Consider the following 11,115-nt stretch of genomic DNA (forward strand, 5'->3'; position numbering starts at 1 on the left):
TATGTAGATCTTTTTTTTTTAACTAGTTTTGACACATGTGCAGAATTGATTGCAGTTCATATCAGAATTTAATTAGAATATAAATTTAATTTGAAAATAAACAGCATCAAATGTCGTTTTTAATGGAAATATTTAATTGTTGGGTTGATGTCGCTGAGGCCATTTTTTCTTCGAAATAAATGAAAAAATGTAAATAAGTTCAGTATGTTAAAATTTTAAACTTTATTTTTTTAAAGTGAGAAATACTTACTTTATTATTGTCTAATGCAGTGACATTCATATTTAAAGTGTTGCTTAAATGTGAAAATAGTTTTTGAGGCCACTGTGTACAGTATGTGGAAGCCTCTTCCTCACTCAGACCTTTATTTTGAAAGCCATTAATCTTGTCTGAACTCATGAGATGCTGCTGATGGCGTTCTTCACACCACCTTTCTAAAGAGATAACAGAGCAGTTCAATTTTTCTGAACTTCAAATTAAACTGTTTTTGCTCAGTAAGTATGCAGTTTTTAGTCACAAATTAAATAAATTAATATTTAATTAATTTCGACTTATTAGGCTTACTTAGGAGTTTTAATAGTAAGCGAAATATATTGTATAATTATTATCAATAATAAAGTTAAAACGATGGATGAGATTGACATTGTCAAAAGACGTTTGTGTGCTACATATTTTTAAACAACAGGTAATGTTGTGTCCTGTTATATAGCTGTATAGCGTCTCAGGGAATGATTTTGTCAGCAGTTACAGAGCTGGGACTTGGGAGGAGTTTATTTTCCTCTCTGGAAGACAAAAACTGTTATTACACGTCAATTGTCCTTTCTTTTAGGTCAGTTCTTCTGTCACTGAGTGATTGGATCACCGTGTAGCAATGTCTTTCCTTCCAACTCTCTTCAAATACGTTGATGAGCACCAGGACGAGTATGTTGAGGTACTGATTTTTTCTTATTAAATGTCCAAAACTTGGAAAATGTGTATACTTTAAGCTAAGATAGTTTAGATTTTTGATTTTTTTTAAATGCCCTGTTTTGTTTATTTATGTTTTCATGTGTGTTATTCAAAACGTTTGATGAGTTTACTGTTACTTAACATGAATATATTTTCTAATGGAAATGTGAATACCTTGTGTTTGAAGCGCCTGGCACAATGGGTTGCTGTACAGAGTGTGTCTGCCTGGCCAGAGAAACGAGGAGAAATCAAGAAGATGATGGAGATGGCAGCCAAAGACATTGAGAGACTGGGGGGAACTGTGGAGATGGTTGACGTCGGCATGCAGAAGGTGTTTCATTTTTCTTCGAAAATCACAGTTAATATGAATCTCCTGCCATGAGTTGGAATTTTTATTTTGATGTCTAGCTTTGGAATTTTTAGCAATAACAGCCTTTAGCTCAAACAATACAAGCTTCTTCCTGCTTGGTGGTCATTTTTGTGGTTGACCATGTGATTGCATGTGTCACATGCCCTACAGGATTGCAGTTGTGCTTTTAAATGTGCTAAACTAAAGATCAGGTGAAAGTTTATATGCCTAAATGAGTGGTTCCACCCAATATTTAATCATTATCCGATGTTGTTCCAAATATGCTATTGTTTTTCCAAGAAATTGTGAAGATGGTTCCTATGTCTTGAGATAATGCAAAAATGTAAAAAAAAAAAAATTTGACTCTCAGGCATAATTGTAAATTTCTCATGCATTGCCTTTTTTCTGTTTTAATTTAGTTACCAAGTGGTGAAGAGATCCCTCTTCCTCCAATAATTCTGGGTAGACTTGGCTCAGACCCAGGCAAGAAGACTGTGTGCATTTATGGGCACTTGGATGTGCAGCCAGCCAACATTGAGGATGGCTGGGACTCACCACCCTTCACTCTTGTGGAAAAAGACGGTATGAGTGTGCACGCACAAGTCATTGTTTTTTAAAAAAGGTGTACAGTAGCGTTCTCTTGGGATTGAGGAGACTGATGCTAGCATCAATTTATTAATGAAGCCTTTGAGTGTATGGAAGAAACCTGTTAAGGCCAAATGAGGTTTTACAATTGATTTGCTTTTTGTGCAATACTCTGCAAGCAGTGCTTCCTTCAGGTAATATTTCACATTTGATTTGGCTGAAATTAGTCACCACAAGCAGTTTTTGAAATGTTTTTTTTTTTTTTTGTCCTGCTTGCATGTGGCTGTTGACACAAAAAAGGAAGAAATCTCACCGACTCAGCATGTTACATTTTTGTCCCTCCAGCCCAAAGAGATTTCAAGACAAATCCTATTGTCTCTTTTTGCTGAGATAGATCTGACGCTTGAGCGTAGCCTTGTGACCTGTCAGCTGATTCCTGTAGGGTTTTTTTTTCAAGCTGGGACAAATCTATATTATTCTTAAACAAAAAGAAGTATTAATTTTAGAGTTGCACATCATTAAAAACAGTTAATATGTTTTATATAGCACATTCAGATCTGTCTGTCAAATTTACCTAATTAATATTTTTTTCCTTTTTTTGACAATTTCACCAATTTTGAAATTTCACAACTAGGTTCAAATTTCAAGATTCTCTAAAATTATCTTTTTTTGTGTAGTAATTCACTAGTAATCTATTACAACTGCCATATATTTTTGTTAAATGAATACCAAGGCCATGCATCTGTTAGGGCTTTATATGCCCTTCGATATGTACTGTAATACTTTATATGCCCTTCGATATGTACTGTAATACTTTATATGCCCTTTGATATGTTGCTGAACTGAGGTTGTAGATAGAAATGCTTTATAATCATTACAGTTTATGACATTTTATTTGACTTTGGCTCATGCTTCATTTAATTGTCTTTAGGTAAAATGTACGGACGTGGATCTACGGATGATAAAGGCCCTGTGTTAGCCTGGTTTAACATCATTGAGGCCTATCAGAAGATTGGACAGGTGCAAACACTGTATTTTCTTCCCAATGACACTGTCTGCTTACTTATTAAGCCTGTAACACCAGTGCAAAGTCCTCATGTATTTCAAACAGTATAATTGTATCAGTGGATTAAGATGCTAGATGTTTAGAATTGCCTGCTTTACTTAATCTGGTTAAAGTAACTTTAAATTTAAACAATACAGAATTCAAATAAAAAATAGCAGTTGCATGTGCACCTAGTGTGACTGAAACTGTGAGGAACAACTGAGCCCAACTCTGCATGTTATTGTGTTGAAAATCAATTTGCATCGCATGCAGTCTTCCCCTTATTCAGCGATTACCTCAGTTTCTCAATCATTATCACCTGAGTGAACTGTCACTGCTTTTAAAGTTCCTTGTTTACAGACAGCAGAACAGTCTAAAGGTTGTTTTGTGATCTTTGATCATTTCTTAAGTCTTGTCAAGCTAAATTAATTAGATCAAATTAAATTAACTGTAAGCTTAATTGTAATGTTATGCAGTGTTTCTACGATACATGACAAACACTAAAAGAATACTTAGTCTTTATGACAAGTTTTAGAATAATAAAATTATTGGTTTCTAAAGAAATACACTTTCACAATTTATAGATTTATATTGACTGTAAAACTATAGATTTATATTGACTGTAAAAACATTTGAAGTCTTTCATTTTATGGAGCTTTGCATTAAAAACTAAATGTACTTAATCACAGGAACTGCCAATCAATATAAAGTTCTGCTTTGAGGGAATGGAGGAGTCTGGATCAGAAGGATTGGACGAGCTGGTTTTCTCTCGCAAAGACTCTTTCTTTAAGGATGTGGACTACGTCTGCATTTCTGACAACTACTGGCTGGGGAAGACCAAGCCTTGCATTACCTACGGCCTGAGAGGAATCTGCTACTTCTTTGTTGAGGTAGGAGTTATTTTGTTACTTTAATGTCAAAAGAAACTTTAGATTTGTAGCAGTGGTATTTAAAGTTAAACTCTCACATCATGCGTACATGTACTACAATTATGCATGCAGCAGTTATAAGAACAAAAGAATTCAAAAGACTGAAAAAATATGTAATGTTACTTAAACATTCTTTAATGAAAGAACGCATTAGATTCTCGCAAAGGCAAAATTTGGAGATTTTTCTCATATCTGATTAACAAGAGCAAGTCTTATGTTTTCAGGTGGAATGCTGTGATAAAGATCTTCACTCTGGCGTGTTTGGAGGATCAGTTCATGAGGCCATGACTGACCTCATAGCTCTGATGGGTGAGTCTGATGTCTACTTATCCCATAGATAGAAAGAGGGTCAGTAGGTTGGTCATAAAAATGTATGACAGGGGTTTCCTTGGTTGTGTTTGATTACACTGGGATATCTGTCTTTTGTTGACCTTCTTAAGTTACGTGTCAGTTTAGAGCAGTTTTAGCTCAACTCGCAATGATGAACCTTAAATTATTGGTCTTTATGTACCATTATTGCTTTTGTTGTGCTTTGAAAGTATTCAAGTATTTTGTATTTTTAGGCTCTTTGGTGGATAACAAGGGAAAAATTGTAGTACCAGGGATATACGACCATGTGGCTAAACTGACTGATGAAGAGAAGAAGCTCTACGAAAAAATTGAGTTTGACATGGAAGAATACGCCAAAGATGTTGGAGCAGGGAAACTGCTGCATGACACAAAGGTAAATCAACCATCTTTTCAAATTTTCAGTGTCAGCTGATGTAATTTTCGGATTCTGTTGATTCAATTTTAGGGCTATTTTTATTATTAAGTTAAACTAAACCTATACAGTGGGGCAAATAAGTATTTGCTACACTGCCGATTTTTCAAGTTTTCCCACTTACAAAGACTGGAGAGATCTGTAATTTTCATCTTAGGTACACCTCAACTGTGAGAGACAGAATATAAAAATTAAAGTCCAGAAAATCACATTGTATAATTTTTGAATAATTAATTTCCATTTTATTGCATGAAATAAGTATTTGATCACCTACCAACCAGCAAGAATTCTGGCTCTCGCAGACCTGTTAGTTTGTCTTTAAGATCATTACCTGTATTAATTGCACCTGTTTGAACTCGTTACCTGTATAAAAGACACCTGTTCACACACTCAATCAATCAGGCCGTTTCTCAATATGCGTACTTGTCTGTACTTGTGTTCTTGTGGACTTGTGAAACGTCATCAGTCGCTGCCGAAGTACTGTTCCAATTCAAAGTTCACATCTAGCCAAGTCCAGTTAAAATCCCCGGATGTGTTCTTGATCCGCCCCTTTTACCGAGGATGCATCGAGAGGTGACTTGTGCGGACTTGATACGGGCCATAACCCAGAATTCAGTTCGTCCTCCCGTCCTTGAGAGTTCGTTCTTCTGAGTCGAACTTGGCAAGTCCAAACTCGAAAGGACGGAAGTCCAGACTCTGCGAACTTGGTATTGAGAAGCGGCCTCAGACTCCAACCTCTCCAATATGGCTGTATCCGAAATCGCCCCCTATACCCTCATTCACTATTCCCTACATTAGTCCACTCATATAGTTCACTTGAAGGAGTGAATGAAAACGAGTGAGTGAATTCGGACACTGAATGCACCGGAAGAACTGCCGCTTTTGCATAGTTTGCTTCCTGTTAAATAATCATTTGAAACGGGCAGCTCCAATAGTAAGATTGAAGGGTTTATCTTGAACTCTGTCACGGAAATTATGTATAAACCCTAATAGTCAATTTACAATTAATTTTGTACCTTTGTTGTATTCCACTGTATTACGCCGTGGACGAGCGCTTCTAAAATCAATGAATGGATGATTCAGCTGCGGGCACCATCTTCTAGTGAGACGTGGGAATTGACTCTGCGCGCGACTCTCGCAGTGCATTCTGGGGATTCTCTAGGCGTTGAGTGTACATCGGTTGTACACTCGTTTTTGCGGTGCATTGTGGGATTGAATGAGTGCACTCGAGAACATCCACTAAGGTTTCGAACACCACTTAAAATGACCGTCCCCTCAAATAGTGCACTATTTCAGGGTATAGGGGGCGAGTTCGCATACAGCCTATGGGTAAGACCAAATAGCTGTCTCAGGACACTAGGGACAAAATTGTAGGCCTGCACAAGGCTGGGATGGGCTACAGGACAATAGGCAGCTTGGTGAGAAGGCAATAACTGTTGGCGCAATTATTAATGGAAGAAATTCAAGATGACTGTCAATCTCCATCAGACTGGGGCTCTATGCAAGATCTCGCCTCGTGGAGTATCAATGATCCTTACAAAGGTGAGGGATCAGCCTAGAACTACATGGGAGGACCTGGTCAATGACCTGAAGAGAGCTGGGACCACAGTCTCAACTGTTACCATTAGTAACACGCTACACCGTCATGGATTAAAATCCTGCAGCACGTGCAAGGTCCCCCTGCTCAAGCCAGCACATGTCCAGGCCCATCTGAAGTTTGCCAAAGACCATCTGGATGATCCAGAGGCGGCATGTGGTCAGATGAGACCAAAATATAACTTTTTGGTATAAACTCCACTCGCCATGTTTGGAGGAAGAAGAAGGATGAGTATAATCCCAAGAACACCATCCCAACCGTGAAACATGGGGGTGGAAACATCATGCTTTGGGGGTGCTTTTCTGCAAAGGGGACTGGACGACTGCACCGTATTGAGGGGTGGATGGATGGGGCCATGTATCGCAAGATTTTGGGCAACAACCTCCTTCCCTCAGTAAGAGCATTGAAGATGGGTTGTGGCTGGGTCTTCCAGCATGACAATGACCCCAAACACACAGCAAGGGCAACTAAGGAGTGGCTCCGTGAGAAGCATTTCAAGGTCCTGGAGTGGCCTAGCCAGTCTCCAGACCTGAACCCAATAGAAAATCTATGGAGGGAGCTGAAACTCCGTGTTGCCCAGCGATAGCCTCAAAACCTGAAAGATCTGGAGAAGACCTGTATGAAGGAGTGGGCCAAAATCCCTGCTGCAGTGTGTCCAAACCTGGTCAAGAACTACAGGAAACAGCTGACCTCTGTAATTGTAAACAAAGGTTTCTGTACCAAATATTAAGTTCTATTTTTCTATTGTATCAAATACTTATTTCATGTAATAAAATGGAAATTAATTATTCAAAAATCATACAATGTGATTTTTTTTTTTTTTTTTAATATTCTGTCTCTCACAGTTGAGATGTACCTACGATGAAAATTACAGATCTCTCCACTCTTTGTAAGTGGGAAAACTTGAAAAATCAGCAGTGTATCAACTGTATATGTGCATATATATGAATGTGTATGTAATCTGCTTTGCGTCGTGCCTAACAATGCCCTTCAGCCATGATTTATTCACGATACAGCACGGCCTCTCGTACCTTATTGCTTACATAAAACGTAAAATGATTTCATTTCAGCTAATTGCCAGTTGAAACAGTTCCCATTTTCGTTTAGCTTAAATTGAAGTACTAACATAACTAAAGCTAAATAAACTAAAAACTATACAGACATAAAAATGACAAACACACAACAAAATTACAATTTCAACTCAAATTAAAATGAAAACAAAAAAGATAAAAATAAAATCTAATTCGAAGTAATAACAAAAAATATAATAGTATGTCAATGATAGTAAAATAACACTGGCTCAAATAGGGGTGTTAATTGATTAAAATTAATTTATTATAGACTATTGTGATGATGCTTTTTAAAAACAAAAAAAACCAAGCATGTTTAAATATGGCCATTTTTAATCATGCTGCCGACATTTATATAAATTCATGTTTTATGTTGTATATATGTATATTAAGCCAAATAATACATTGGTTGATTGTGCAGGAGCAAATTCTGATGCATCGTTGGAGATACCCATCCCTGTCTTTGCATGGCATAGAGGGAGCTTTCTCTGAGGCAGGAGCCAAAACTGTCATTCCCCGCAAGGTCATTGGCAAGTTCTCTATCCGCCTGGTCCCTGATATGGATCCCAAAGTGGTGGAGAAACAGGTTTGAAGTTATTTTATCTTATCCAACCTCAAAGAGTCATCTACATACTTTACAGACATGACTGTAGTGCTACAGACGTGCTTGTGCTGACATGTGAGGCTTATCTTATAGGTAATTACCCATGTGGAGAAGAAGTTTGCAGAATTGCAAACTCCCAACAAACTGAAAGTGTACATGGGACATGGAGCCAAGGCCTGGGTATCTGACTTTAACCATCCTCACTATATGGCTGGCAGAAAGGCCATGAAGACTGGTAAGACACAACATATGGTATGACTGTAGATACAAGATTGCTGATCTAATTCCAGTCCACGTTTACATGCAATAGCAGTAGTTCACATACACTATATTGCCAAAAGTATTGGGTCACCCCCTTCTAATGAACAGGTTGGACTACTTTAGTCATTTCCATGAGTATAAATCTTAATGTTTAAGCATATAATGATATTCTAGGGAATTGTGTGCTTCTAATTTTATTGCAACAGTTTGGACAGGGCCCTTTTCTATTCTAACATGACAGTGCCTCTGTGTATAAGGCAAGGTTCAAAAATAAATGATTGATTCAGTCAGTGTGGAAGAACTTGACTGGTCTGAATAAAGCAAAGTCCTAATCCCAGCTGAACACATCTGGTGTGACTTTAAATGCAGACCTTGAGCCGAAAACGCATCATCAAACACCTTGTATATATGGGTGCAATAATTTTAGACACTTTCAAAACGGTTGCAACAGAGATGGAAATACAGTTTTTAAATACGTGAATCATGCTTCCATCTTTGTTGCCACAGTTTTGGAAGTGCCTTTTTCTGTTCTAAAGAAGGGGGTGTCCCAATACTTTTGTCAATATAGTGTATGTACAAATCATTGGTGTTTGGTGATGAGTTTTCAGCTCAAGGTCTGCATTTAAATTCACACCAGATGTGTTCAACTGGGATCAGGACTTTGCTTTCTGCAGACCAGTCAAGTTCTCCCACACTGACTGAATCAATAATTTCTTTTTCAACCTTGCCTTATACACAGAGGCACTGTCATGTTAGAATAGAAAAGGGCCCTGTCCAAACCGTTGCAATAAAATTAGAAGCACACAATTCCCTAGAATATCATTATATGCTTAAACATTAAGATTTGTAAGTAGTCAAACCTGTTCATTAGAAGGGGTGTCCAAATACTTTTGCCAATATAGTGTATCTACCAGTTTGATATAATATCCATTTCAATCTATTTTAATTTCAGTTTTACTTACTATTATGAACGATCTTTTTTTTTCACTATTGATTGATATACTACATGTAATTTTTGAAAACTGACAAATTAATTCTTAAAAGTATTACAAATAGTGATGGCAAAAATGTGATTTAATATAGATAATATAAAAAAAACCTGTCCAATTACAGCACCTAAAACACTTTCCCTCACATTCATATACATTTGAAACTAATTTTGACATTTATTTGAATAAAAACCATAGATATTTAAATGCATCAACTATCCATGCATGATATTTATGTAATATTGGTGGTGTGTCGATTTTTCAATACATATTGATACTGAAATATCTATAATAACAGTTTTATACTCTTTTCTCACAGCATCGATACACTGATACCAGCTGTGCTTTCTCGCACTTTCTTCTCTCTTGACAGAGAGTTAATGTAGACCGCAGTGTAATGAGAAAAACATTTATAAACCTGTTGTCCAACGAAATACACAATAACATATTTGACTTTTTACTGATTTTGCCTTGATGAGTCTGTCTTGTCAAAGCAACAATGTGGCCTTTTTCCTTCTGATTCCTTCTAAACACAATTAATTTGTGGTTTAATGTAACTCTGTATCTTTCCCTGATGTTAGTATTTGGCGTGGAGCCTGACCTGACCCGTGAGGGAGGAAGTATCCCAGTGACTCTAACCTTCCAAGAAGCAACCGGCCAGAATGTCATGCTGCTGCCTGTCGGTTCTTCTGATGACGGGGCTCACTCACAAAACGAGAAACTCAACAGGTAATGTTTACGCATGACTATGTCTTGTTATTTAGGTGGCTGCAAAACTGCAAAAATGATAGCAGGTAATAATTGCTCTCATAGGCCAATTTTATTCATGAGACCTTCTTATCTAATAGATGAGATGCTCTTGGGATGTTTGAAAATGTTAATGGCAATCTTTTAAATTCCCCCCCCCAATATCTTCCCCTTTTTTGCCTTGACAGATCCAACTATATTCAGGGCACCAAGATGCTGGGAGCTTACTTCTATGAAGTATCTCAGCTTAGCTAACTGGAACGTCTGATTCAACGTGACTTGGCTGGTGAATTTCTAATTGTCTGAAGATATGAATTAAATACTTGGATAAGGGTACGGTCTCTAAAAGAATGCTGCATCATACAATTTTTTTTTTACTGCCAAGGATGGCATACATTGAGGAAATGGTGGTAAATGGTGATATGACAATCTGACTGTTTGATGTATCACATGTGACATGTAAAAACTACTTAATCGCTCTTTGCTGGCATTTTGCTGCTAGATTTCTCAGTATGTAGTCTTTTTCAGGGCATGAGATGTATTTCCACCCAACTATTTTTTTTTATTTTTATTTTTGTTCAGTTCTCTCTATAATGATCCATCAAGCAAGTGTTTTGAAAGGACTGGTGACGCATACAATTTAGACCAAATAAGCATACATTGTTTCAATTTCATCTATACCTTGTCGCTGTAGCACTTATCTGTCTCCCAGTGTCTTAATATACAATTTCAGATAAGAGTTATATCAGAGGAATTCTTTTTGGGTGAACTGTCCCTTTAATATGGAATATAACATAAACTGTTATCTGGTGTAATCTGTTTACATATGACAAATGCACTCCTGTAATAAAATGCAAATGATCTCCTTAAAATTAAACTTTGATTACATTGGATTTTCTTTTTATTACTGTCATTCACTAAATGTAGACTTTAAAAAGCATATATCACTTTTAACAATTAAGAAAAAAACTATGGTTGCTGAAATAAATAATTTATTGTATATAATTGGTTGGAAAATGAAAACAACACTGGTCTGTGAGTATTTTTTTTTACAAACCCTCAAATGGTGATCTTTTATCCTTGGTTCCATCCTGAAAATAATTTTTCACTTTCAACTTTTGTGTGCATTTTGATTTGGCTTTTAATAATTTGATAATGTGCCAAAGAGTATTTTGTGTTTCAGTGGAAGCAAGAAAATCTGATCTTCCGTACCAACAAAAGTACAGTATC

The 11,115-nt window shown here is 36.8% G+C and overlaps 1 protein-coding gene across 1 annotated transcript; it reads left to right on the forward strand.

Moving 5' to 3' along the window:
* Positions 1 to 391: 391 nt before the first annotated feature.
* LOC306847523 (cytosolic non-specific dipeptidase-like) lies at positions 392 to 10,898 on the forward strand. Its single transcript, XM_079381490.1, has 12 exons — positions 392 to 492; positions 828 to 929; positions 1,134 to 1,277; positions 1,715 to 1,877; positions 2,812 to 2,900; positions 3,615 to 3,815; positions 4,079 to 4,163; positions 4,418 to 4,578; positions 7,706 to 7,870; positions 7,982 to 8,123; positions 9,720 to 9,867; positions 10,074 to 10,898. The coding sequence occupies exons 2-12, from the start codon at positions 870 to 872 to the stop codon at positions 10,138 to 10,140; spliced, it is 1,425 nt and encodes a 474-aa protein (XP_079237616.1). The 5' UTR covers positions 392 to 492; positions 828 to 869; the 3' UTR covers positions 10,141 to 10,898.
* Positions 10,899 to 11,115: the final 217 nt, after the last annotated feature.

The sequence above is a fragment of the Barbus barbus genome (genome assembly GCF_936440315.1).
Source record: "Barbus barbus genome assembly, chromosome: 27".
Taxonomy (NCBI): Eukaryota; Metazoa; Chordata; class Actinopteri; order Cypriniformes; family Cyprinidae; genus Barbus; species Barbus barbus.